We start from the raw sequence: 26,792 nt of genomic DNA, 5'->3' as shown, positions 1-26,792 counted from the left end.
ATGGATGTTCAATAAGTATAGATCACGTGATGTCTCTTTACAGTCTTGTAGCATCGCAACGCGACGGAGTTGCACTGCTCCGCTATCATCACCCACTCCACCACATCGCGCCAAAGAATCCTCCCCGCGAGGTCCCCACAAGGACATTACAAGCTTCCTGATCGGGCGCAATTCTCTTTGAATTAGTATAGAGGCATCTGCCATGCCTTCCACGGTACGTTTCAGCTTGCCCCCGTCGTGATCTATCTTATCTGGCCCCGACCTGGTCGCCCTAGACACATGGTCATTCCGGATATACTAGATCTTGAAATGCCAGAATTAGATGGCTAATATTCACCACAGTTCAGAGCCTCGCGCTCAGGGCGACACCTCGACGGTGCCCCAAACCGCACCAGAACCGGCCAGATCGATCACGATGTCTTTGAGGGATTGCCAGTGCGTCGCTGGTCCCGACAGCAGCACACCTTCCTCTCAAGCGCCCAAACCCGATGACTCGGAATTTGGCGTTCAAGGCCCAGGCGGAGGACCAACGCTACCAGAGCTCCCCATGCCAAGAGACAGCCAGCTCTTGCCGCCAATCAGTCGCGCACTCCTTCGAGCAGCCCGTGCCGGGTGTATCCATATCCGCCAAGGCAGTCGAGCAGCTGATGACGAGGATAAAAGCGTGGCAGATGTGGAAGACCCGGCCTCGACATCTCAGATGGCTGATCGGAGCTTCACAACTCGCAAATGGATGACGCTTCCCAAGCACCTCGAGCCTGCGGAAGTGGAGTTCCTGGCAAAGAGGCGACCTGGTCTTTCGTCTCTTTATGGCGTCAATGCTGGTACCGACGGAAACCCTGCTACTGGGCCCATGAGGAGGACGAAATTCAAGAAAGTTGATCCTGAAACAGGCAACATTTCTATCTACGAGGCGTGGGTGCCCGAGGGTCATCGCATCGAAGGAGAGATCACTGGCGACTTACAGACGATTGCCGAGCAGAGCCAAGTGCCTGTGAAGCCTGAGGCGCCTGCGCCTGGAACTGTCGTCGAGGGGGTCGGTATTGTCAATGCTGAAGGTGTTGTTGTTGCGGAGGCTGGATCAGCAGCTGTAATGACACCTCCGAAGCGACGTCCACCTCCACCTAAACGAAAGGGCAGAGGCATTGGAAAGGGCCGGAAAAAGAAGGTCATGTTTGCGCCTGGCGAAGGAGCCGATGCCGCGACAGTACATGGAGTTGGTCCTGCTCCTGGCAGTGGGGAGGGTGGCGTCAAGAGAGAAGGCCAGCAGGAGTCCATTGACCAGGCTGGTCAAGATGAAGACGACGAAGACGGCGACGAAGGCGAAGAGAGCGACGAGGGTGATGAATCCATGATGGACGCGAAGACTCCTGAAACCCCGCAAGCTCTGTCTGGCACAGAGTTCGTGGATCAGACTCCAGGCGAAACTCCTGCGGAGCAGTCAGTTGATGTCGACATGTCAGATGCCGTTCCTGAAAACCAGCCTCTTGCCCCCGAAATTTCTTCAGTGGCCGAAAAGGAGAAGCAAAATCAGCCTGAGAAGACCTCAGAGGTGGATTTCGGCGCCCTGGCCTCTAATGCCCCTTCCGAGAAGGCTGAGGTCACCGATTCAAACGGGAAGCCTGTGATTTCGGAGTATGACAAGACTCCCACTTCTCCCGCCAGAACTGCCGTAACGACAAGTGAACCCACCGAGCTTCCAGCTGCAGCTGGCGAGGCTCAAAGCACAGATACCAAGGTGCAAGGGGAAGGGAAGACCGTAGAGCCGACGGCTGACCTTGCTCCGAAGGAAGAACCTACTCTCCCAAGCCAGCACGAAAGCTCGACTGCCCCCCTGCCACCTGTCAGCCACGAAACATCCTCAGAACCCTCGACCCAATTGCAGATACATGAGCATTCAGAGCCCGAGCAGACTGCAGTATCAACCGATACATTGGCAGAGAACCGGGAACCTCATCAGATTGCAAACGAATCCATTTCCCATCCTGACACACAAGAATACCCCTCGACAGCTATTGAGCGCGAACAACCAAACCCCTCCGATGCTCCTAGGCCTAGTCTACACTCAGAAGAAGCAAAAGATGTCGTGATGGGAGATGCCCCGGCACCGGAACAAAGCCAAGGGCTAGATGCCCAGTCTCTCGCGAACCCAGACTTGCCTCAAGCACCACCAATCGCAGAGAATACACAGCCCAAGCCCACTTCAGCGGAGTCCACTACAGCTGCTGCTACAGACGAAAGGACAGAAGCAACAACTGAAAGAAATGTCCCTGATCAAAGTGTTGCCGCTGAACCAAAGCTACAAGAAGCTAAGGAAGCCAACGACGAACTCGAGAAGCTCCCAGATTCGATCCCACAGGCTGGTCCATCTGAGTCTACGTGAACCACATGTGAGGTTTCATTTCTTTCGGCTAAGCGATGTACAATGAACGGCAATGGTTTTGTCTATGGACCTTTCAGTGGATTTGTTCTTTTATGTTTGTGAATAGGCGTATGGTTTTTGGGATCATGGATCATCGCGCATTGTAGGATCACATAGTTTTATTCTTCAATTATAACTTTTTTCTTCGAGACTCGTGCTTCCCCTCTATATTTTCGTACAACTGGCGTTTATCTTTAGGGATGCTAGGTATGAAGCTACAAACTACGACATACATATGGAGATGAGAAGAGAGTACTAGTAGCAAGTATTGTTTCGATTACCACAAATGTAGTCAGCAAAGAGGAGTTGGTAAGTTCAAAGCAAAGATAACTCCGTACAAATGTCTCCTTCAGAGAAGAAAAAGAAATCACCACGCAAGTTTCTCAATATCCTTCGAGATCTGCCATCCATGCGCCACTGCAACTCTTCTGTAGGCTTCCACCGCCTCGCCTACCGAATAGTCCATATTTGTGCGATCTCGGTTCAGACGCGCCGGTCTCGGGTCTTTGTTGGTAAGAGCCATGCGAACCTGCAACAACACACTTTCAATCGAAGCTGTCGGTAGCCAGCCCGAGTGTGTAAGCAGTTCCATGCACATGGATCCACCGGTGGTAACGTGCCCGCCGCCTCCAGCGTTGAACTCGACAAACCGAGGACGGATGACCCGTACAAGGGGTGGATCCATGGGGAATTTTGGGGGAAAGCGGAGCTCCAAGACGATACTCTTTTGGCTGATCGCTTTGAGGTCCTTCGCTAGTGGGAGAGATGGATCAAACGTATGTAGCTCCACTATCCACTGGTAGACTGTTGTAATCAAGCTGGGGTCGACATACCATCCGAGCTCGTGGAGTGGCACTCTCTCCTGGATTTTGATGGTAGCCTGAAGATGTTGCTGCAGGATTTTTGTCGCTGAGCTCGTCGCAAATTGAGGTGGAGAAAGTGTAGGCAAAGAACTGTCCTGCAGGGTTCCGGGTCGGAAATCAGTCTTGAGGTCAGTTTCTGGGACAGCTCCTTCTTGCATGCTGGGACCTGGACTTTCAGACGTTTCATCGTCAGATAAAAGAATGCTGAGATCCTCTACGGCCGTTTCAATGCTAACATTGTCGTCGTCGTCATGTTGTTCAGTATCTTCAACTGAATATTTGCGTCTCTTAGGTGACGGCACAGGGTCCGTAAGCCCTGTTTCTCTAGCAAGGAATTTCCCCCGTGGACCGCTAAAGATCGAGATGGGGATCTTGACCTGGTTTCCGTTTGGGCCCAAGGCCAGATAACGCTGATCTTGTTTGTACATGCGGTTTCCGTCATGTTTGTGGGACGATGGCTGGGATCTCGAACTCTTTGACGTACTCCCGCATGCCGTACCACGTCCGTTGAAGTTGCAAAGCTTGACGAAAAGATACCTTGGTTGGATCCAATCCAAGTGTTGCACGACGTAGTGTGGGCTGTGGCTTACAAACTTCTCGGGAGCATTGACGACCTCATTCAGAGAGATCACCGTCTCGAGCTTCAGTCGACTCTCGGACAACATGGGAAGAAAGTGTGCTGAAGTACCAGTGTATGCCATTGAGGTATAGAACCGATTCGACATGTAAACGCCATGGCCACAGGCACGGCCATGGACAATTTGCTTGAAATGAAACCCCTCACGTAAAATACTGTGCCAATTATTGACAGAGCTGCCATGCCAAGCGAATATTGTGGGATGATTCGGATTCTGGGCCAAGGAATTGGAATTGACCGCGTTGATAAAGCGCTGCTCTTTGTCGGCAGCACCTTGAACAAGTCTGAATTGGACGTAATCGCTCATCCCAGCTACTTTATGCTGCTTATCGTCATCTTGCTTGATGAAAGATCGATTTGAGGAAACAATCCAGCGTAAAAGGTCCAACCCGGCAGGAGATATGACGGCCCTCCACGATGAAAGAAAGTTGCCCCTTTCGTGGCTTTCGATGAAGGCCTTCATGTCCCCGATACCAGGAAGTATGCCCAATAGGCAAGAAATCATCCGCTGTTTTTGTACGGGTGCCAAGTCGTCCAAATTGGTGTCGTAAACAACGAATCTCACGTGCCGGGGCTCCGCACCTAGTTGCCCTCCCTGCAATTGATGGCCTTTGCTAATCGGAGGTGAGATGGTAATATAGTTTGACGTCTCACCGACATGATCAACGTGACAGTGCCATTCTTCTGTTTCGATGACTGTAACGATGATGACGATCCAATCACCGATTTTGACAGGAGTCGGCTGGTTTAATCGAATTTCAAGATTGGTTGCATTGAATTCTCCAGTGTAATATGCAATAGAATCTGGATTTTTCCGAGGCAGCAATTTCTCGGGTACGCGCAGCCGAAGACCAGTCGGGAAGTCTTCAAGGAGTCCCGCTGAAGCCCGCGCGTATGCCAGGCTGGTCAGCAAGTCAACGACAAAGGGCTGGGACCGGATCTCATATTCAAGGCTTGGCCCCAAGCCCAGCGTCATGTATTGATACAGACACAACGCGTTGGAGCAGACATATGGCTTCAGGGACTCGAAAGTATCACCAATCTTGCAGTGACAAACCAGGCAGAACTCTGTGCACTTGACAAAATGCCGCAGGGTAAACTGCATGGCTAGAAGAGGCAAAGACATAGTGGACATATTGCGGTCTAGTTCAGTCATATGGTCAGCCACAAGGATTGCTGGCGTCGAAGTGGCCCAGTAATCCGGCTGACAGTACTCCTCAGAAGATATCTCAGAGCTACCATAAGTCCTGCCTTGGTTGGTCTGGAAGAAAAGTTCTCCCCTGTCCATGAGAACCCATGTTTTAGTCGAAGAATGATGATCCCAAGCAGTCGCTCTCCTAGAAGCAAATTGAGCGATCTTCCAATGAACAACGGCCTGAGAAGATGACCACACATTGTTTTGTCCGAAGTTGTACTCTCGTCTTTCGTCTGTTTATCCTGTGGCCCCTGTATGGCTTCCATCGCGTGCTCTAAGGATGGCTTGTATGAATGACAGAGGCCAACATGCATCTGAACCGGTGGATTTTTTGGATCACCTGCTGTCTCGATAATTGTTTGGAGATCAAGGTAGGTCGGTCGATAACGGATCAGCAAAACCAAATACTCCGAGGGCTCAACGCTCCAGGCATCCATAGCTTCCTCGGAAATGGCGAGCTTGGAAATGCGGCAGGACACTGTCACAATGATGGTACCATTTTTTGGCCCCAGGTATCCCACCTTGAATCCAGCGTTCTTGGCCGCACGAAGGTCACGGCGAATGTTCTCGCGTAACTGAGTCTCACTTCGAGTTGATGCAAATATTTTGTTCTCATTGTCAGACTCCCAGTCAGGCTCGGTGTCGCTGGCGGCTGACTCGTCCTCGTTGGAGTCAAGAGTGTCTGGGTCCTCTGGGTGACTGGATGGTGAAGCAGTATCAACCATAGACTTGGTAATAATGTTCCCAATGTTGCCCAATAAAGCATGGATGGTTAAGCCTGTGAAAGAGGGCACTGCATTTTCCAGCGAGGAGCTGACTGTCTTGGGACAGTTCTCGGATGACGAGAAGGCCAAAAAGCCATGGTCATTGGGGTAGTCGTGAGAGTCTGTTTATGCGTCAGCAAAAGACTGGAGCGTTAAAAGACACTGTTAGTTAGAAGATTTTCTTACCTGACACTATGGCCTGGAGATCAAGAGAGAGGCTTGCCCCAGGTGCTGTAAACGTGAAGGAAATTGATCCATCATATTCCCCTGTTCTGATGTCAGAGATACAGGGGAATCGGCCAGGGACTGCCACATCTGCGAGGTCTCGCAAAAATTCTTTGCGTGGCATGATAATGTATCACTGTGTTGAAAACTTGAAAAGAATGTAGAAGAGAAGAAGCAATGAGACGCGCGAAGGTCGGTGTCAAGGAATCAGGCCTGAAATGTGAAGTGTCTCAGGTGTGTGTCAACAAAGGAAACAAGGCAAAGAAAGAAAAGACAAGGTGGGAAATGAATGAGGTATACAGGGCAGAGATACGATAGAAAAGGAAAAAGGGAATAGCGTGGAAGCCAAATGGAAACCATATGAGCAAGTACCTACATATGTACCTAAATAGGTAGCCTCAGGCCCCCAATGTGGACAAGCCCCACTATCTTACCCGTTATCTCCGTCGATCAGTCTTGGCATCAGATCCACTTCAGGGCTGTTATATACTTCATTAGACAATCGTTATTGATAAACTGCAACACCAATAGCTAGTAGTAGTGTGCTTCCAGTCTAGTTGGATGCAAATCATGTACAGTCGGGCCAGCTGCATCTTACATGCCGGTTGTGAAAGACAGAGGTAAAAGTTCGCATTCAAGGATGACATCCTCGGCAGAATTATCCATTAGGAATATTGGCAGCTGGGACATGAAATGTGCAGCCAAAGGCAGAGAGAGGAGATATTGAGATAGTAAATCAAAAAGTCTAGGTACCTCTCTATACTTACGGTAGGTACGGAGTAAGCTATAGATAAAGGGCTCACCAGCACACCAGCTTGTGGCCTGAAACCCTCACAGAGAGTAAGCTGAGAAACTGGTCCGTGACTCCGTTGCTTGGATAATTCAACAGGCATCATCAAAACCACCAGAAAAAGCATGGCTTTTGCCATGAGAAAGGTACTAGTGCAGTACTATGGGCTTGGTATTCAGTTTAAAGACAGTGCAAATGTTAGCACTCCGAGCTGTCAAGAAACTGCGGAACTAGTATACTATCATCAGTTGAGATGTATGTCTATTTGAAATCAAGTTCCCAAAGCAGAGATATTATTATCCACTTGCCAATGTCGAACTGGGCTTCGGGCTCCGGGATGTCCAGATATATATCGTTCTAAACAATGTTATCGCAAACTAGATATGAAGAAACATTTGTTGAAATCCAAGAAATATATTCAACGGAAGGTCAATAGACATACCCGAGCAATGGGTCCAAGTGGTACTAATTATAGTCTTGCTTGATTCTGCAATGCCATGTAAGTGCTGGAGTATCTTGTCTATAAGCGTCCACAGCGGTCACGTGACAGACAAACCAGACAAACACCCATCAATCAGCACATCCATGGATGGTAAGGCTTCATCAATCTCCAACCTTTTCGGTAACTCACCATGTTGCCTCCTCGAAGCGCTATCGGTCGAATACCAAGTCATATACGACCGACTCATCTGCCTCGGATCTCCGGTCCCAACGTACATCTCCGACCATTCACCAATCGCACACGCCTACTTCTTCTTTCTCCGGCGCCGGGTCGCCCTCAACTGCCCTTCCTATCACCTCTTGCGCCGACCCGTCCACTACCACCGCTATCAATCCATCTCCGCCAGCACTTTGGTCGCTTGATATCTACCGAGAGCCGCGAGCATTACAAGCGAAGGGTATCACGAGGTGTTAAGATCGGCTTATCGGTGTCTGCCATCCTTGTCTTGTTCTCTGCGATACAGCTCGGCATCTACCAAGAAGACATCGAGCATTCATGGCCCACTCCACCAGAATGGTCCTGGAAAAGCCGCTGGTGTCTGCGATCCGCACAAGCACTGCAGAACCCTGAGCAGATCGGCAAGCTGATGACGAATTGGCCCATGGTCGCTGGATATCTTCGTGAGCTGCTGGAGCGCCTGGAGGACTTAGATGGAGAAGGAAAGGGTCTTTTGGAACAAGATGACGGTGGATTTCTGGTCGAAGGTGTCGGCCGCACTGGGTTCGATGTCTCCGCAAAGAGTGAGCCTTGGCGCCGCGGATATTTCCAGGCCCTGATGGGTGCTGCCAAGGCTGCTGAGAACCTGGACGGCTGGTTAACAGATCGCAAGCAGAAGATATCTGCGCCTGCGGAATACGTTGTTGGACCCTCAAATCCTCGACCAAAACCCATGCCCGCTGGCCAAAAGAAGGTCCCACGGGAAGAGGACTGTGAGCAGGCGTCTCCGTCTCCGGAGCGCTTTTACATGAAGGTTTTGACAACAAAAGGCTTTGACACAAGGCAGAGACTCGATGCTGCCTTGGCCTATGCTGATTGGCTTGATTTCAAAGGCTTGGGCGTTACGGCGGGTGACATGTACAAGTGGGCCTTGGACATTGCTGCCAGTGGGCTGGAAGGAGATGCTAGCAAGATTGTGGATTTGAAGAACGGCCTCTTGAAGAGTAACAGCGGGGACCTGCCTTCAGAGAACATCCTCCGTGTCTGCACGGCCCTCGCCGTCCACAATGCTCGTCAAGCCGATCTTCCAACGGCTTTGTCACTCTTCACATCTGTTCTTAAAGCCCGACGCAGCCTACCTCTCTCATCAGGCCCTGACACAATCCCCTCTTTTCCGACTCCGCCTAAATCTAACAATGACCCATTCGCTTCCCTCTTCAAATCGCTCAAAAATGTCCTCATTCCTGTGGAGTACCCAGCACCCCTCCCGTCAGGCAACGAACCCCCACGCCGCACCACGGCATCCGCCTGTGAAGAAGCAGGATTGATGACCTACATCGGCGAGATATTGTACGCCTCCTCGTCGAAGGAGGCCGGCCTAGCCTGGACGCGCGATGCAGTCGACATGGCCGAGTCCACGATGCTCGACCTCGGCAATTCAGCCGACCGCAATGCCCGAACCCGCTGCGCACAGTGTCTAAAGGTTGGGCTGGAGAATTGGAAAACTACTGGTCTCTTCTCTTGTTACCCGTGCTCGACGAGAGGAGCAGGAGAGCAGGGATCGGGCCAAGAGTGCTTGGTTTGGCGGCGAGCGCCGTGCAGAGGCCAAGCATCTTGATCGTCGACGTTGGGAGGCTGAAGATGCTATTCTAGAGGACCGGATTCGTCGCCTCTTTCCTCTCCTTGAGGGTGAGTCTGGGCTGGATCTCCTCGCTCCAAATAGCTCTTTGTTTGTGTAGTGTTATTATCTACTTATATACCTGGCTGGACATTTGGTTTTCTGGAGTTGAGATAACCTTCAAACATGTATAGATTATGTTTGGCATCGCTATGGATTTCGCTATTCAATCACATTCCCATGTGTACTAAGACTTCTCAATATTCGTGGATCTATATCTCCGCAAGGCACGGAGTAAGGAAATCGACCGTGAGAAGTATCGACTACTACCATACTACTCCATCTATGAGCGCCTTTCGTATCATTAGCTGTAGAAAAACTACCAATGAAACTTGATTCACCAAGAGACAACACGGTTTTATTCTGTGCGCGAATCCTTGTTGTCATGGTTCTTTTTGCGTGGTTATGGGCTTGGGCCATTCGAAACACCATATGTCTCCTTCAAAGAGCCTGGTCGTAGTATCTGCTTAGCGGGATGGACGATTACGATCATCAGCCGATGCAACCTTAGCAGTATAGGTTTCGAGACAAGTAGATATGGGGATGATTCAAAAAGAGACAAAAGAAATAGCGGCAAGAATGAATGTTGACTAGTACATATGGATAGTAAGCTTCGCATCATTCTGTCAACTGGACCTTCAGCTCTCCAAGCATATGACTGTGTTTCTACCCTAGAACGACAGTGGTGGTATATGTACATGGCAAAGCCAGCCCTGACACACACTCAATGATTTCCTGGCGGGATTCGTAGGCAAGTCTCGAGTATATGGAAGATTGTGGGCGACCTAATTTAGGTGGCCTTGTCCTTGTTGTGGTAGTTGACATCGGAGTTCCAGCTGTTGATGATCAGTTAGCCGTGAGGTCTCAGAGGGGGACATGGTGGCGAGAGAATGCCATGTGATCCGCTTGAAAGCAGACCATCAAATGCAAGATTGCACAAGCTAGCTGTTCCGCAAAACGATATATAGGATGTGATGGGATCGGGGAAGTCAGAACTCACAAGATGGTCTATGCCAGACATAAATTAGCTCGAGTTTTCAGCACATAGCATAGTTGGATTCACATACCTTATCACCGTCTCCCCAAGGGAAGTTCTTCACGCGAATGTTCTGGTAAGGGTACTCGGTGCGTTCCTCGAGCGGGGGCATGTGCTCCCAGTGCTCCCAGTGCTCGGACCAGAGGTTGTAGGCATTGAGACCGCCACCGATCAGGCAGGGAATGACGGCACTATGAATTGATTAGATTTTTCTCTGTCGGTGAAGACGCCAAATCAAGAATTGGTCTTGATCGGAAACGTACAAGATGGACAGCTTGCGCCAGAGGTCTGTAAAATAATCGGGCTAGTAAGCACATTGTCTACAGCCAATGGCCATGAGGCGCAATCAATTGAGTTCAGTTAGGTGGTACGTACCGCTGGTAGAGGCAGCGTGGTGCTTGACGGCAGCTCTCTCGCGGTTGAATTCGTTGTCGACGATCCAAGAAGGCTTGGCCTCGGCGCTGTTGAAACGGCGCTGGATGGTGGAGCGGACCGGAGCGGAACGCATCTGCTGCGTAGCACGCTGAGACAGGCGACCAAGATTGCGCTGAGGGAACATGGTGGGCGATGTTGAGGAGTTCTTTTGGTGGTGGAGGTCAAAAGTGGTGCGATGAGGTCCAAAGCCGTCTTTAGCGTATCCCCGTGATCTCCCGGATTATGTAACCTGATGTCATGGTGCCTGATATATCAGGCAAGAAGAAGGCTCCTGTTATGGTTAGTCACGTGGCCGCTTTGGGATATGGATGAGCGTCGGCATGCACACTTCCGTAACCCGGGATTTAGATTCAACAACTAGGGGAGGCTCTGATACTTGGTTGACTCGACTTTTCCATTTGTATCCTAACCTCTCTTGATAATTCGAATCACAAGAAATGACGCCTTGTCCCTTGGTACACTAGCGCCCAACATGGGATTTCGCATCACCACATGGAATGGTAAGTTCTATCTGAATTCTTAACTAGTAATTGGAGTGATGGACATATACCAACGGTGCGTCACTTTCTAGTCAATGGTATACGGTATGAGAAAAACCTGCCAGTTGGACTTGTTCAACACTAATATAGCAAAAAGAAACCCGTTCTCCTACGAGCCATGGAGAGGAACGCGCACATTCGAGGTAAGCGTGTATCCTTCCATTTCCCGAGTATGTCAGCTTATGTGCTTTAAAGTCCATGTTTGACACACTGGAGGCGGATATTGTTATTCTCCAAGAAACCAAGATTCAACGCAAAGATCTCCGTGATGACATGGTCTTGGTTCCGGGATGGGACTGTTATTTCAGTCTCCCCCAAGTTAAGAAAGGTAAGCTACTGTCCCAGAGTTGTCTATACAGGATGCTAACAACTTATAGGATACTCGGGTGTTGTGATTTACACGCGCAATGCCACATGTTCTCCAATAAGGGCAGAAGAGGGCATTACTGGAGTTCTCTGTCCACCGAAATCTCCAACGTCTTTCCGTAGTCTTCCAGAAGAGCAACAGATCGGTGGGTATCCAACATCCGATCAGCTTTCCAGGCCCGCTATGAAACCCGAAAGGCCTGACTCGGAAGAGAGCAAGAGGATGTGGGCTCGGTTCCCGATGCCGCAATAGATGCACCAACTCTCGACTCCGAAGGGCGCTGCGTCATTCTCGAGTTTCCTGCATTTGTCCTCATTGGTGTCTATTGCCCTGCCTGTCGGGATGAGAGTCGGGATACCTTTCGCATGGACTTTCTCAATGCCCTAGATGCTCGAATTCGCAACCTGACTGCGATGGGGAAGAATGTGGTCGTGGCTGGCGATATCAATATCTCGAAGCAGAGCATTGATGCCGCTCATGGAATTGAGGCTATACGGAAAGGTACGATGACAGAGGAGGAATTTATATCTGCCCCCCCCTCGACGTCTATTCAACCACTTGATGTCGGATGGCGTGGTTATTGGAGAACGTGACAAAGGCAGGGAGGATCCTGTCCTCTTCGATGTGTGCAGGTCATTCCATCCACGTCGTACAGGCATGTATACATGCTGGGATCAGAAACTCAATGCTCGACCAGGGAATTACGGATCACGGATCGACTATGTGTTGTGCAGCTTGCATATGCAGGACTGGTTCTCCGACTCAAACATTCAAGAGGGATTGATGGTATGGACTTTCCTCTTTGTCTTGAATCGTTTATTGACTGCTTTATAGGGATCAGACCACTGTCCTGTATATGCTGTCATCAAGGAATCTGTAAACCGGCCCGAAGGCGAAGTAAACATTCGGGATATTCTCAACCCACCGGGAATGTTTAAATGTGGCAAGCGTCAACAGGAATACTCAAACGAGTGCGCATTGCCCGCTTCGGGACGTTTACTCCCCGAATTCAACGTCGATAATCGGAGAAGCATCAAGGACATGTTCACTCGTAAACCAGTCAGCATTCCGTCGGAGTCGGTCGAGCTAGCCGGTACACCAGCTAACATACCCACGACTCGAGTCGCCAAATCTACCGTCATGCACACAGCCTTCGGATCCACTGACTCGGCCAAGAAGGGTTCTGCGTCTATAACTGAGGCAAATCGACCTTCTCGGGCTGCTTCTCGGAAACGCTCCCAGCCTCTACCCTCCACGTTCGCAAAGCGCTCCAAGTCCACCTTATCGACGTCTTCCGAGGGATCTTCGGCAGGCCAAAAGACATTAACGGGCTTCTTTAAGCCAAAAGATGTCGATGTATATGAAGCTACCCAGTCACCTATGGCTTTTCCGGGATCTTCGACACCATCACTCACCCCCAAACTATCGGAAGGTCCACAAGAGAAAGGGAAAGCTTCAGGAATCAATCCGCAGCCTCCGGGGTCCCAAGAGGACATCATACGAAATGAAGCTGGCACTTCTATCGAACGTCCGACGGCCAGCAAGTTCTTTGGTGACACGGTAATCGACCCGATTGTCAGTAAGGAGGACTGGTCAAAAATTTTTACCAAGAAGCCCGTTCCAACGTGCGATGGACATCAAGAGCCGTGTATCAGCTTGACCACGAAGAAACCTGGAATGAATCGCGGCCGCTCCTTTTGGATTTGTTCCCGGCCATTGGGACCTAGCGGAGAAAAGGAAAAAGGGACGCAATGGCGATGTCCCACTTTCATCTGGGCCAGCGACTGGAACTCACCAGTTGCGGCGCAAGAGCAATGAAATACATGTTCTATTAAGGGGATATCGCTCCGTAGCCAACAATTTATTGAAATTCTACAGCCGAGTATCCGTTTTCAATTATTATTGCTGATATTTATACAGTGTGGTTAATTGAGCACGGGGAGCCAACAGATGTGATACTTCCCGATATTAAACATACGCATACATGACCAATAGACTTCTTGAGGTCTTCTTATCTGAACCAAATACATCTATCAACAAGCAAGGCACTTTGTAATGCTATTTAAGAGGCCATGTACCGAAGTAACAGCATAGAACAGGCAGTCAATAGCCAAAAACTTCACTGAAGACCTCTAGGTCCGTGGCTGCCTTAGGTGAAGCCTAGCCGTTTCCCATTTGCCAATTCCCTGGTTCCCTCTTTGGATTGGCTGCCATTTTCTTTGTCTTTATTATCCCCTTTGTGTTATTTTGCCATTGTTTTTAATTGATTTATTGATTTATTACTTTTGCTCTTTGACTTCTTTGTTTGACGCCTTTCTTGGATTCTTTGTTGATTTTCTTTGTTTGATTTTTCTCAAATGTATTGGTCAGGCGCCCGTTTGCTTCCTTCGTTTGCCTTTTTGTTGCTATGGCGATTTTCACGGAACGATATAACGAGCAGGTACCTTCCAAGGTTGTTGATACTCGAGTGGACAAAATTGTATTAGGTTCTCTCCTATAGTTTTTTTGATTATATTTCATAGAAACTGAGACTGTCTACACAATCAGAAACAGACTCTGTATGTACTTTGAAGCTATATTGTGTAAACTTTGATATCTTTTTAAGGTTAGGTGCGGGTGCGGGCGCTAACCCCCAGATCCGCAGTGCCACGTGGTGGAGTGGGAGATCCACTCACCCGACCTGTACATGCATACGTAGGTAGCACAGATCTAAGCACAGATCGAAACCGTTTTTTGATGAGTTACCATAGTACATCAATTATAGTAAGCATTAGATAGAGAAGCTACCAGTTACGATCTAAATTCCCAGCCTGGACATCTAGGTATACAATAGTACGACCTCGTTGTCGAAATGGTACATGATGCTGAAGTACCTTTTGCTGTAGTCTTATCCCTCCATAATTGACTTTCTTTGTTCTAATGGTACTATTCCTAACAAGGAAGACCTTTCTAGGATGAAAACATGTGATTGGTGTTGTTGCTAGGAAACAAAGAAAATACGTGTCTCACCTGGCTCTGTGATTGGTGTTGCCGCTAAACAAAGAAATCACCCACCTCGTCACATCACCTACCGTGTTCCGCAGTCCCAGGTCCTATATTTGTTTACCTCCCAACTCGTTTCTTCTTCTCTTTCTTCCCTCTCCTCTTCCCACCCCATTCTCTTTTTCTTTCACCCCGCACCCGAATTTCTTTCTTACTGCATCCCTCATTTCATTTACCTTCTCATTTCATCTTTTACATGATGGCGAAGACCCTCTTGGACTTCGTTGGTGACAACGACGACGTGACTCCTCGTCGTTCCATGGAGCTTCTTTGGGCAGATGCCGTTAGTCACCTTCCTCAGACTGATGGTGAAGTCTTCCTGCCTCGCAATGTCGTCGATGGCATTCTTGACATGGATCATCTCCAGGCGATGGCGACTCGTCTCGCGTAAGTCTTGACCCAGTACCTACGTGAACCATGTTATTAACAAGCTACAACAGGTGCATGCTCAACAAGAAGGTTGACATTGTCCTTGATGAATCCATCGATGCTTACCGCATGTTCCCTAAGCAGCTCAACGCTGAGCATGATGAGAACTTGTGGGCTGATCAACATGGCCTTGACCTCGCCGATCACCTTCTGATCTCCAAGTCTCTCCACGAGGCTGGTGATTCTGTCAAGCTCCCCGCCCGTCCAACCAAAGTCCCTCGCCCGCCCAACTGTTTCATTCTGTACCGCCAGGCCAACCACCATTTGGTCAAAGATGCTAACCCCGGCGTTTCTAACAACGAAATTTGTGAGTTATCTCCGACTACTTGTGTTGTTTCTAGCTGATGACTGGATTAGCTCGTATCCTTGGTGCGCGCTGGAACAACGAGAGCCCCGAAGTTCGAGAGCAGTTCACCCGCCTGGCTGATGAACTCAAGAAGGAACACGCTATTAAGCATCCTGATTACCAATATGCTCCTCGTCGTCCTTCCGAGCGCAAGCGCCGCACTCCTCGTTCCCGCGTCAGCTGCCTGCCTTTTGTCCAAGCTGATTCCCACTATGAGGAGATGTTCGATGATGCTGATTTCGAAGACCGATCTATTTCTATTGACGACAACTTCATCACTGAGCTGAATGACGATGGTCTACTTTTCGGTCCGAACGGTGTCGAGCCACTTTCTGCTCCTTTCACCCACGAGGAATGCTTGCAAATGAGCAACGACCTGACTTCGGGCAACAGCCTTGCCTCGATGGAGTTTCTTCCTATGAACACCGTGTTCTAAATGTCCCCTTCCCAATCTCGACTCGGTTCAGCGACATTTGACATCATCATCGCCAACACATCATGATCAACGGTTCCGTTACCCAACCTTCTCAATTCGCTGACCGACCGCCTCTGGTGATACGTGGATACGTGCATTACTTTCAACGATCAGACATATTTTTATCTTTACCCAGGAAAACCCCCAAAAAAAATTGAAAACGAAACCCCAAAAAAAATGAAAACAAAAACCCAAAAAAAAAAAAATTACTTTCTCATGTCTTGCGCCCATCCTGTACAATTAGTTGAATATTTCTGCCGACTTTTTCGGTTTTCAATTCTTTTGTTTCCGCTCATGACAAGTTCTCAGGAACTGAGCTGACTGGCTTTCTTTCCCACGGGGTTTTCCAGACGCTCTTTTCCTGCAACGTGAGCGCTTTTATGTACTTTAGTTTGAAATTCCATTTGCGTGTTTCACAAATTGCTTCCTCTCTCGTAGCATATTGGATTGTAAATGGATATATAGAGACGCATCCGCGAGGACACGACCACACGTTTAGCATCATGGCTATTCAGTTCGACAACCAACCATCTGCAACCCCCATGTTTTCCGAATTACGAACTGGACCTCCCCCAATGCCTCACTCAAAATATCATTGGGCCTCTACGGCACTTTATTCTCGAAGCTCCGACCACGCAGTGACGCCCAGACACTCGATTCTTTGTCTTCGTGCATGAGATGACGTCTCGATACTCTTTCTTTACAGCCGTCGCTAGTCGGCTCCACCCGCGGATCGGCATGCACTCCGTACCATGGTTCCACCAGTCAGGTATGGAGACAAGGTCTTGGCATGCAGAGTCGAGCAGGGACATGCCAAAGGCAGCTGTGCATGTCCGACTGTGCGACCATGCGACCGTGCGACCATGCAATCTTGCGCTCCACATATTGTCTGCTGGAGACAGAATATGGACAGGATGCAGGTTATCGGATATACGCACGCACCAGAATGATTCGAAAACTGGGTAAGTTACTTGAATTCGCTATTGGGAAATCAAAACAAGTCTAACTACGGGGGTTGGGGAGAAGGGCCCAGGCCGAAGAACGCAAAGTGCGACACGGACGAAAAGAAACTCCTCGAGATTGAAATGCGGAATATACACAGACAGCCAAGAGCGAAAGATACACTACTCTTCCTGATACGAGATCTTGCGCATTTCGCCCAGACGCTGGCGGGCGCGAGCGAGACCGTTCTCGAGTTGAAGGATTTCGACCTGTCGAGAGGATACATATTAGCATTGGATGGATGGGATACAAGGGGAAGGGGACGTCGCATACCTGCTGCTCCATCTCGCGGACCTTGAACTCGTGCGAGCTCAACTTTCCATAATCCTCTCCCTCGTCGCCATCGCGATTCTTCTCCTTGATGATGTCCTGCACCTGTCGCACAAGGGCACGACAAGCAGCACCAACAGCCTTGCTGGCGGTCTCCAGGCGGTCCTGGGTCTTGCTCATGAATGTTGCCTTGACACGACTGGCTGCAACAAGCTGGGCAGTGCTGGCTGCAACATCGTTAGAGGCGACAATGAGTTGCTCTGGCGAGTTACGGCCCGAGATTACACCGTCGGCAGTCTCGATCAATGTGTTGGTCGAAGAGGCCACTGCTTTGGCGGCAGAGATTAAGCCCTCTGTCCAGCGGTTGTTCTTTTTGTAGAAGGCAGTGCGAGACGAGCTACCGCGGCCTTCACGAACGATCTCCTGCTGGGTCTCTGTGGCGGCCTTGATCAGCTCTGAGATTGCGTTGGTGACAGCAATGGCTGCAGCAAGGATGACATCGTTGATGCGCAGCTCGTAGGTCGAGTACCCATCACGGGGCTTGTTCTTGAGCTTGGCCAGACGCTGGGCAGCTGCGTCAATGGCATCGGCAGCCTTGAGCAGCTCCTGGTCGACAAGGTCTCCCAGATCACCACTGGTGCTGATCTTGGTGTGCTTGGGAGCGAAGGAGTCAACTAGCTTCGACAGCGCCTGCAGATCACGCTGGACTTCAAGGTTGTTGTTGATAACAACATCAGTCTTCTGCAGTGGTTCCAGACCTTCGAGGCGGAACGACTGCAAGCCACGGAAGAACCGCACAGTCGCCTGAGCAGACTTGCGTGCAGCATTAATAAGGTGATCGGAGCTTTTATCGTCAGTGGCGAAGCGGATGAGACCCTTGGTGTTACTCAACACATCCGAGACAGATCCAGAAAAAATGGACACTGTGCGGATAATCTCAGCATGGGGACTGTTTGGGCCATCGGCGACAAAGTTGTTGAAAGCTGTTGAGAACTCGGTTGCAGAAGCCGACGCCTTTTCAATCTGCGAAAGGACATATGGAGGAGAGGCATTTTGGTTACCGGCCTGCATGGATGAGTCTAGTTCATACAGAGCATCGTCGACACGCTGCACACCAGTCTGCAGCACGGAATCGATAATATCGTTAATCTTGGCGACTGTGCCGTGGAGCACAGTGTCAATCTGGCTGTCCAGCGCATGGTCGACATCGCCTTGGCTCTACAGTGGAACATGGTCAGTATGCACATCCCGAATGTTGTCAATATCATCACTTACCAGTTTCAGCTCCTCCAGTTCCATAAGAGCCTGTTCCATACCGGACTTGTACACCTCAATCTCCTCGTCCTTCTCGCGAAGAGACAGGTCGAGGTCTTCCTGACGGTCATTGTTCCGACTGGAATGTTCGTCCAATGCGCGCGTTTTAATCTATAAAATCAGCATGAATCACACACCTAAGATGGACAGCTACTCACACGAAGGGACTCTTCCAGGTCAGCCATCTCGCGGTTATACTTGGACAGCAAGGACGAGATCTCGGTGCCCTTTGAGCGTTCCGCGTTTTCAGCACGCTCAAGAGCCATGCGAAGCTCGCGCTTGACCTTCTCCAATTCATCCTTGTTAGTTCCCGTCAGACGGTCACGGTCATGCAGAGCACGGTCACGTTCACGAATCATGTCAGCCAGCTCTAAGTTCTTGGTCTTCAGCTCGCGCTCCAGCTTCTCTCGTCGGTCAATTGCCTCTTGTGCGGAAGCTGCCTTGAGCTTGAGGCTCTTAGTGGTCTGCAAAAGATCGAGGTGCTCTTGCCGAAGCTGTGAATACAACTTGGCCAATGCCTCGTACTTGGATCGCCAGGTGTTCACCTGCTCTTGCAGGGATCGAATCTGATCGTCCTTCGAGGCATTCTGCAAGTTCAGGTTCGAGGTCAGGTGGTTCATCTGCTCCTCAACCTCTTTGACACGGCGATCATATTGCTGCAGCATCAGCTGGTCGCGCTCATACTGTGCACGGGCGTTAAGGTTCTCCTGCTCCAGCTCTGCCAGCCGACCTTGCGTGTGTGTCTGGTACTGGTCGCGGAGAAGCTGTTCCTGTGCCAACCGCTGTTGTTCCGCCTGCAGACGCTGCTGCTCCTCGAAATCGTTCTGGGCTTGCTGCTGGGCGAGAATTTGCTGACGTTGCTGCTCCTCCCACTGCTGCTGCAAGCGTTGTTGTTCCGCCTCGTACTCTTCTTGCTGGCGTTTGGCTTCGTTTGTCCAGAAATCATTGATAGGCTCTGGTTCAGCAGCGACCTTCGGGGGCGGCGAGGGCTGATGTTCCACTTCTTTCGCCGGCCGTCTGGGAAGAGCTGGGCGGTCCTCATCTTCGGCAAGCAAACTTGGCGGATCTTGTGGCAACTTCGGGATTGTGATGAGGCCTGTTAGGTAGCGCAGGTTGGAGCACTCGTAGTAGAACCGTACAAGACGGTGGTGCTGGGCATCATATCGGCCTCGGAGTGGCTCGAGAGCTTCGTCCTCTCCGGTGGCTGCAGGAAACGTCAGTCAGCGGCCATTGAACGCAAATCCCAATGACCAAGGGCAACGTACTTGTGTGCATGGCCCGCAACATGCTGGTAATGAACTTGTAGATGCCATAACTCTCATGCACAAGTGGCACCAATGCCGAGATCCGACATTCATTGTTCGTGCCGGACTGGAAGTTTGAGAAGATGAGCTTTTGGAATGAATCAATTTGATCCTGCAGAGCCATCAAATCCGTGATGGTCTCGTAGCTGTGTGACTGTCAACACCTCTCTTCATCGTCGCAAAAAAATCAGGTATGTACGTACCCTTTCGTTCGGATCGTTGATCGACTTCAAACTAATGTACTCCTCATATTCAAACAAGCCTGCAACTGTCAGACACTCGCCCTTCGCAGAATTGATCAACCGTGGACGACATACCGTTGAATTCGGGGTGGTTGCGGTGGAAGTTCAGTTTCGCCTCAAGAAAGAAGACGTATTCCCGGATGAGCGGTGCATATCCTATCCAGAACTGTCATTATACCGTCCGTCGCATGCGTTGCCACTCCTCGAGCAGAGAGCAATTGCGCAGCCGTCCTGTGTGGAATCCATACCTCGAACGCCGTCGCCTCCAACTCCTCGCATCAAGCTATCAATCCAGTTGGAATGTTGTTGCGCCTCGCGGACAGCCATGGGGTGGCCCTCCTGAAGAACCTTGTGTATCGTGATCAGGGCCTTGAACGTCTGGACCTCGTCGGCGAGGACGGGCTGCCTGTGAAGAACGAAGCCGTGTCAGCCATCTCGAGAACAACAGCCCCATTCCATGCCTGCCGGCTATCCCAAAACATACACTTTCATGCCAGCCCAGAAAGCCGCCGATGACTTGTGGTCCCACGTATAGACGATGCAGCTCCGCACATGTTTCCCTACAGGCGCGGGGGATGGTCAGTTTGATTCGGACGAGGCAAAGCCGAAGCGGCATCAATCGGTTCGATGGGGGACAATGAAATATGATTCAGACATACGTTTAGGGGCGGTTTCCTCTGTTGGTTGTCAATGTGTCAGCTCGTTATGTCCGCTCTCTTGTGTCTGTCTCATCCCCGATTAACGACTTACCGATACTGGTGGCCTTGCGGATATTGATGGCCAAATCGGCCTCGGTCCTGCACAATCCCTTGTCAGACAAGCACTCTTAAAACTCCATGTCTGTCTCGCTTACCGACTCATCGTGGCCGTTGGGGTGTGTGCTCAGGGGGGGAGGGGAGGATGAATGTCGGAAAGGTTGATCGCGGTGACAAGATTTCGAACCCGGACAGCACACGGACGCTAGAGATAGGTTGCGCTGACCGGAACAAGCAGATAATTCGAGTCGCAAAGCAAAGAGAATCGGTGAAGCACCAAAAAAGACACACGTGGGAGTTCGAGCAATGACGTTGATGGGGAACGGGAAAGCTGGCGCCTGTCGGGAGTCTTGGCGACGCCTAAGCCAATGCGGGTTTGGCCACAGCTCGAATTTAACGCTCTATCCCTTACGAAGGTTGTTCTGGTCTACGCGTCAAACATATGTATGATGTACACACTGCAGGCCAGGCAGCAGGAATAAATGGAGTATTCATGTAGGCCACTACGCTTTGCTTAATCTACTTCGAAACAACTCAAGACCGACACGGATACATTGAATCTCGGAGGATTAGCTACAAACATAAAGGAGTCACATAAGGGACTCGGAATATTCTATACAAGAGAGCGGTCGCATGCGGGGATAACCAGCCCGACATGGAGGAGCACAGCAATATGACGAAGGAATCAACGATAGATGCATGGATATATGCGAACGAAAGGTCCACAGTCCTTTCCCTCTTTCATGTCGGAGCAAAGGCAACGAGCATTACGATGAGGGTATTTCCACGCTTTCAGTAGATGGCAAGGCCTCATGATTGCCTAGAGTTGAAGAAGGCGCCTGATCAACAGAGCACGGCGATTCAACAGCGGGCAATTCTTCTTGCTCTTCGGAATCAGCCTCAAGTTGTTCGGTCTTTGCTGATGTCTCACTGTCGACAGTACTCGGGGCTATCAGACTAGAGTCTAATTCCGGGTCCCCAGGGGCCGGGCTATTAGGCTCAGATTCTTGAGGTGCCTCCACCACGAGAAGTTCATCAGCACCGTGCGCATCACGCATTTCAGGGGCCGTGGGTCTCCTGCGAGGTAAATGTGATGGCAGGGTCTGTTGGTCTCCCGTCTTGGGGCGTTCAGGCACTGTGTGTGCCGCCACGGGTTTACGCTTGGGCAATGTCCCTGAGTTCCTCTTCAGGGCATATTTGTCTGGGTGCGGTAAGGGTGTTCCGAGTGGTGGATGAGGATGGCCACGCCCAATCGGTTGGTTCGGCGTGCCTGAAGGAGCCCGCGGCGATTCTTGACCGTTATTTGTGTCACCTTTACCAAACATGCTCCAACTCCATTTCTTGGCAGCGGCAGTCGCTTGCCCAAGAGTCATTGGACCAGAAGACCTGTCGTCAGAAGATGTAAAGGTTTTAGTGATGGTTTCAATTGTGCTGCGTCGTGGAGCCGTGTCGCTGACAACGGACACGGCGGAACTGCCCGAGAGCTTCTCAAGCTGGAGAAGGACCCACTCTCCATGCGAGTAGAAGTAGGTCTCTGGATAACGCTCTCATGGGAAAAACCAGCGTTGTCAATAGAATCTGCAATCGACGACTCGCGGCTATGGACCGCATTTTCTGGCATCATAAGGCCACCTGTAGGTGGCGAGGCCCGGGGTTCGTTGCGGAGATGTAGGTGGGGACCGGTTTGATATCTCTATCATGGCGCTTGTTGCATGACTCTTCTCCTCGCATTTGTTTCCCGGAACAGGCTTGTCAACCTTGGCATTGTCTGCTGTGAGCACAGGATCTGCAGCATGAGAGAAGGTCTGTGACCGAATAGCTCGAGGCAGCGGTGTGCTGTCCGATCTTTCAACACCAGTGGAAGTTGCAGTGGATCTGTTCGATTGCAGATCTGATAGAGGAGATTTGTGGCCTTTGCGCAGCTTTTTCTTGGTCGTTCCGGACTCAGAAAGGATAGGCATGCTCATCGTACGATCATCCTTGGACTTGAGGACTTCAATGGTATCACTGCCAACGCTCTTCGGGGTCGGAGGGGTTTCGCCTGATTCATCGGGTATCTCTGGTATTTCTACCTGAGAATTCGACTCTGGAGTATCCCGCTGCCAGATACCACCGCGGAAAGCCTGACCGAAGGTATCGTGGAAGGGAACGTCGTCCCAGAAAGGCAGAACGATGCTCTCTGCCACTGCTTCGCGGATCTTGCTCTCGATCGTGCGCAGGATGAGGCTATATGTGATTTGCTTGGAGCTGACAATTGGTTGTATGTCCATTTCCATCTTCGGCGTGGTTTCGAAAGACATCCAGATGCGATTGCTGGGTGGGGGCTTGAAGCGTACCAACAAATGGCCTTCAAGTTTCTTCAACACAACGGCAAGGACAATATCGACCTCTCTTGCCTTGAATCGAGGGCCTAAGTCAATGCGCACAGTCGCCGAGATCTCGACCCGGAAGTTTCCAGTGTATTGCAGATCGGCCTCCACACAGCAATTGCCGTCCACCGTCAAGTCCTTCAGTCTTGGGTTGGTGATAAACGGAGCCCCTTCGCCCATATCAATTCTCTGGAGGCCGATCTTGCTAATAAAATTGGGTTTATTGGCGCGAGAGATCTTCTTGACAATCTTACTCCGCACAAATTCTTCCAACTCAGGTGTCCGGTACATCGCTAGGAACCACCTTCCAAGGAAAGCATTGATCCACCGTGTCTGCAACTGCTCTTCGGAGGAATGCAAACGCTGAACCAATGTGACAATATGCTTGGTATCAAACTCCTGGTGCTTGGGTGGGCGATCAAACGAGTCCCACAACCGGCTTTGATTCTGCAGCATGGCGACATAGAAATCCTCCTTCTCAGACAGGTTTTCAGAGAAAAGATAGAACGGCGGAGTTGGCCCTCCTAGATCCCCAAGCGAAGCCAGTCGTCGAGAGAGACATATGGCGTTTCTTTTGAGCCACAACTCTCCTTCTGGGATGTCCCCCTCTCCGCCGTATATGGTCACATCGTGGTGAGCAAGCGAAATGACATACCGCACCTCGACCTGATTTACATCATCGTAGAGCATTAGGTGGCCATGTCTGAGCACATATCATCCAACGTCAGCAATCAGCGCTTAAGTAACAGACAAGTTATACACCCAGGCGAAGAGAGGCATACCGGAGAACAATGTAAAAGACATTCCGCGCCCGTTTCGTCATCTTTCCATTCGCCTTCGCCGGGTCGATGCTAGGTGCCTGCTTTCGATCGAACAGGCTCCGGTACATAGTCTGGTACACACTAGGACTTTCGGCCGCAACGACTTCCCCCGCGGGGGTCGTTCTCTCGGGGGGCTTCCCATTCACCCCACCGGGAACATATTCACGACAGACAGCAAAGTATCCAGCAGCGACATCGGACTCGTGGGTGCGATGGAATTTCTCCGCCAGCTGGTCGGTGCCAGACTTCAGACTAAAGTCGTCATCGGTAGGTTGGCGGACGGGATCGGGCGCTTTCTCGCATGATTGCGGCAGTTGCGCAGATGGAAGGGTCAAGTAGGCATAGAGGATGATTGAGGACAGAACTAGTGGAATGAAAGTGATTCCACCGAGGGCGTAAACGAAGAGGAAGCTAGCGAGCGAACCCATCGGGAACCAGTCGATCAATGCGGGATCGAAAGCTCCATAGTTTGGGAGAGCGACCTCCAACAGCTGAAAAAATGATACGGCAGAGAAAAAGAGACCTGCTCTGGAATTAAACGAGCGAGATGAGGGACAAAGAAGTATAGCGCAGAAGAGAGTGAGAGAGTGAGTTGCAGGAAGTTGCAGCTTCCAGATTGTCCACAAGCATGACGGGATGACGGAGGTGCTGGGTACCTCGGCATTACTGGTCGTGTTTTTGTATTTCATTTTAAGTTACTCCCTTTCAGGGACATAATCTTGTATTTATATTGTATCTTAGTTACTTACTGTATTATTACTTGTAGCTCCCTTTGGACCCCGCTTGAATCGACCAGCTGTCAGGAACGTGAAAGGAAACTTGAAAATCAACAACCTCACCTGTTACTGTTTTAGCCAATTCCGTTTTTTATATGGGTGGTTTAGCCCATGAATATTGAAGACTTGAATTCAGCAAAAGAATCGATAATTCTCCTCCTCATGCCGTGCAACCGTGACTTTAAGACCCGCCGATCTTATACCAAAGCGCGTGATAAAGGGTCTCATGCCTAAAATACAGAATCTTGCATTCTACCTAGGTAAAGATCACGCTAACGGAGTTTAGCCTCGTGGCGGGCTGTTTTTACCTTTTGCTTACTAGATATTAACATATTTCGACAGCTGTCTTATTGGGAGTCAGCCAAATACGTACATATCCATTGATTAAGAGATAAAGAACCAGCATATATAACATCTGTGGATGACGTGAGAAGAGAAGAAAATGTTTCCATTGGTGAAGATCAAGTATATATATCCAACCATCTAAGACATCTAAGTGTACACAGGCATATAGAAAAAGAAACAGTCACCTGAAGAAACAACAAGGGATGGGCAAGCTGAAAGACAAATATGTGTACATAGGGAGCACAATCTCCTCTACTTCCTCCGATTCATGGTCTTTTCGCACATCTCAATGAGACTGGCCTTGGCATCACTGTCTGGGAAGTCGCTGATGGCGGCAATGGCCTTGTCGGCGTATTCCCGGGCCAGGGCACGGGTCTGCTCAACACCATCGCTGCGGTAAACGAGCTCACGGGCCTAGTGGAAAGAAATAGTCAGTATTGTCGTACCAAGCCGCACCATTGTAAACACTCACCAGCTGCACATCACCCTCCTCGCGGAACTTCCGTCCGACCAGAGGACCAAGCTCCGGGTTGCTCTTCCATGCAAACAAGAGTGGCGCAGTCGCCAATCCAAGCTCCAAGTCTGCGCCAACGGGCTTACCCATCTCCGCTTCAGTGACTGTATAATCCAACATATCATCAACAAGCTGGAAAGCCAGACCCAAGTTGCGGCCATAGGCGTACGAGGCCTCAATCACCTCCGGAGCACTCCGTCCCAGAACCGCAGCAGAGCGGCAAGACTTGCTGATCAGACTGGCGGTCTTCAGGTAGGTCTTCTGGAGGTAGTAGGAAAGTGTCTCATCGGTGTAGACGGGTTTTGATTCGTCTTGCGCAGTGTTCTTCAGTTGCATGAACTCGCCCTCCACCAGATTAGCAATTACAGTGGCCATGAGCTCGGTGACCTCGGGGTCACGCAGACGAGCCAATGCAACCGAGGCACGCCCGAGCATGAAGTCACCGGCTAGCACAGCCATCTTATTTCCGAACGCCAGGTTCGCGGAGCTATTGGCGCGACGTGTCACGGCATTGTCGATAACATCATCGTGCAGGAGAGATGCTGTGTGGATCAACTCCGTGATCTCGGCCAGCCGTCGTTGTGAAGGTAGGATGTAGTCATCTCCCGCGATATCATATTTGCTGTCGGCGTTCGGGGCCACGAGCGGGTTCATTTCTGGGTTGGCGTCTTCGAGAATGGATGGCGCACTGAAGGAGGAATCGACGGGACTCGGTTTATCCGTGTAGCTGTGGTGCTTGCGAGGGTCCAAAGCTGTGGCTTGGGACATGAGGAGGACAAGCATGGGCCGCATGTGCTTGCCCTCACTATGAGTGTAGTACTTGGCGACCTTATCCAGCGCTGGGTGACCCGACCCAAGCAATTGTCGGATGTTCTTGGTGAGGAACTTGAGCTCTTTCCCAACCATTCTCAACGGGTCGACAGAGATACCTGGAGGCGCCTTCGGCATGCCCTTGAAGATCGCCTGGGCCGCTGACACGGCAGCTCCGAATGGCGAGGCATCGCGCCGGCGCGTTGGGTGGTATTTGCGGGATTGGAGAGCAATATGTGCGAATCGAAGGTCATCGCGGAGGCATTGGGAACAGACAGTCGTTCGTGACGAGAGGATCAGCCCGGTGGCCGATGCGGTTCGAGCTCCCATGCTCACTGCGAGTGCTCTTCAATTATAAACGAAAGAACC

The 26,792-nt window shown here is 50.5% G+C and overlaps 9 protein-coding genes across 9 annotated transcripts; 4 read left to right on the top strand and 5 right to left on the bottom strand.

Moving 5' to 3' along the window:
- Positions 1-415: 415 nt before the first annotated feature.
- N7519_008892 (uncharacterized protein) lies at positions 416-2,383 on the top strand (the record flags this gene model as incomplete). The annotated part of the gene is made up of 1 exon (XM_057295665.1): positions 416-2,383. One exon carries the CDS (start codon positions 416-418, stop codon positions 2,381-2,383), a length of 1,968 nt encoding a protein of 655 aa, XP_057143547.1.
- Positions 2,384-2,789: 406 nt separating this feature from the next.
- N7519_008891 (putative ubiquitin conjugating enzyme) lies at positions 2,790-6,230 on the bottom strand (the record flags this gene model as incomplete). The annotated part of the gene is made up of 3 exons (XM_057295664.1): positions 2,790-5,259; positions 5,316-6,003; positions 6,068-6,230. 3 exons carry the CDS (start codon positions 6,228-6,230, stop codon positions 2,790-2,792), a joined length of 3,321 nt encoding a protein of 1,106 aa, XP_057143546.1.
- Positions 6,231-7,528: 1,298 nt separating this feature from the next.
- On the top strand, positions 7,529-9,293 carry N7519_008890 (uncharacterized protein; the record flags this gene model as incomplete). The annotated part of the gene is given in 2 exon segments (XM_057295663.1): positions 7,529-9,027; positions 9,038-9,293. The coding sequence occupies 2 exon segments, from the start codon at positions 7,529-7,531 to the stop codon at positions 9,291-9,293; spliced, it is 1,755 nt and encodes a 584-aa protein (XP_057143545.1).
- Positions 9,294-10,022: 729 nt separating this feature from the next.
- On the bottom strand, positions 10,023-10,827 carry N7519_008889 (cytochrome c oxidase subunit VIa; the record flags this gene model as incomplete). Its single annotated transcript, XM_057295662.1, has 5 exons — positions 10,023-10,068; positions 10,233-10,240; positions 10,300-10,459; positions 10,532-10,556; positions 10,644-10,827. The coding sequence occupies 5 exons, from the start codon at positions 10,825-10,827 to the stop codon at positions 10,023-10,025; spliced, it is 423 nt and encodes a 140-aa protein (XP_057143544.1).
- A 348-nt stretch (positions 10,828-11,175) lies between these two features.
- N7519_008888 (DNA-(apurinic or apyrimidinic site) lyase APN2) lies at positions 11,176-13,427 on the top strand (the record flags this gene model as incomplete). Its single annotated transcript, XM_057295661.1, has 7 exons — positions 11,176-11,203; positions 11,333-11,385; positions 11,438-11,570; positions 11,620-11,754; positions 11,823-12,185; positions 12,208-12,395; positions 12,444-13,427. 7 exons carry the CDS (start codon positions 11,176-11,178, stop codon positions 13,425-13,427), a joined length of 1,884 nt encoding a protein of 627 aa, XP_057143543.1.
- A 1,423-nt stretch (positions 13,428-14,850) lies between these two features.
- On the top strand, positions 14,851-15,862 carry N7519_008887 (HMG-box domain-containing protein; the record flags this gene model as incomplete). Its single annotated transcript, XM_057295660.1, has 3 exons — positions 14,851-15,038; positions 15,092-15,387; positions 15,438-15,862. The coding sequence occupies 3 exons, from the start codon at positions 14,851-14,853 to the stop codon at positions 15,860-15,862; spliced, it is 909 nt and encodes a 302-aa protein (XP_057143542.1).
- Positions 15,863-17,025: 1,163 nt separating this feature from the next.
- On the bottom strand, positions 17,026-20,894 carry N7519_008886 (putative cytoskeleton assembly control protein Sla2; the record flags this gene model as incomplete). The annotated part of the gene is made up of 12 exons (XM_057295659.1): positions 17,026-17,112; positions 17,177-18,391; positions 18,449-18,598; positions 18,646-19,691; positions 19,753-19,945; positions 19,995-20,053; positions 20,109-20,189; positions 20,282-20,439; positions 20,518-20,593; positions 20,693-20,710; positions 20,784-20,830; positions 20,887-20,894. The coding sequence occupies 12 exons, from the start codon at positions 20,892-20,894 to the stop codon at positions 17,026-17,028; spliced, it is 3,138 nt and encodes a 1,045-aa protein (XP_057143541.1).
- A 661-nt stretch (positions 20,895-21,555) lies between these two features.
- N7519_008885 (SMP domain-containing protein) lies at positions 21,556-24,406 on the bottom strand (the record flags this gene model as incomplete). Its single annotated transcript, XM_057295658.1, has 3 exons — positions 21,556-22,322; positions 22,395-23,860; positions 23,940-24,406. 3 exons carry the CDS (start codon positions 24,404-24,406, stop codon positions 21,556-21,558), a joined length of 2,700 nt encoding a protein of 899 aa, XP_057143540.1.
- A 945-nt stretch (positions 24,407-25,351) lies between these two features.
- On the bottom strand, positions 25,352-26,753 carry N7519_008884 (trans-hexaprenyltranstransferase; the record flags this gene model as incomplete). The annotated part of the gene is made up of 2 exons (XM_057295657.1): positions 25,352-25,513; positions 25,572-26,753. 2 exons carry the CDS (start codon positions 26,751-26,753, stop codon positions 25,352-25,354), a joined length of 1,344 nt encoding a protein of 447 aa, XP_057143539.1.
- Positions 26,754-26,792: the final 39 nt, after the last annotated feature.

The sequence above is a fragment of the Penicillium mononematosum genome (assembly GCF_028829835.1).
Source record: "Penicillium mononematosum strain IBT 11891 chromosome Unknown utg000005l:1.0-9366267.0:1.0-9372171.0, whole genome shotgun sequence".
Taxonomy (NCBI): domain Eukaryota; kingdom Fungi; phylum Ascomycota; class Eurotiomycetes; order Eurotiales; family Aspergillaceae; genus Penicillium; species Penicillium mononematosum.
This window is presented reverse-complemented; position numbering and strand designations above follow the sequence as displayed.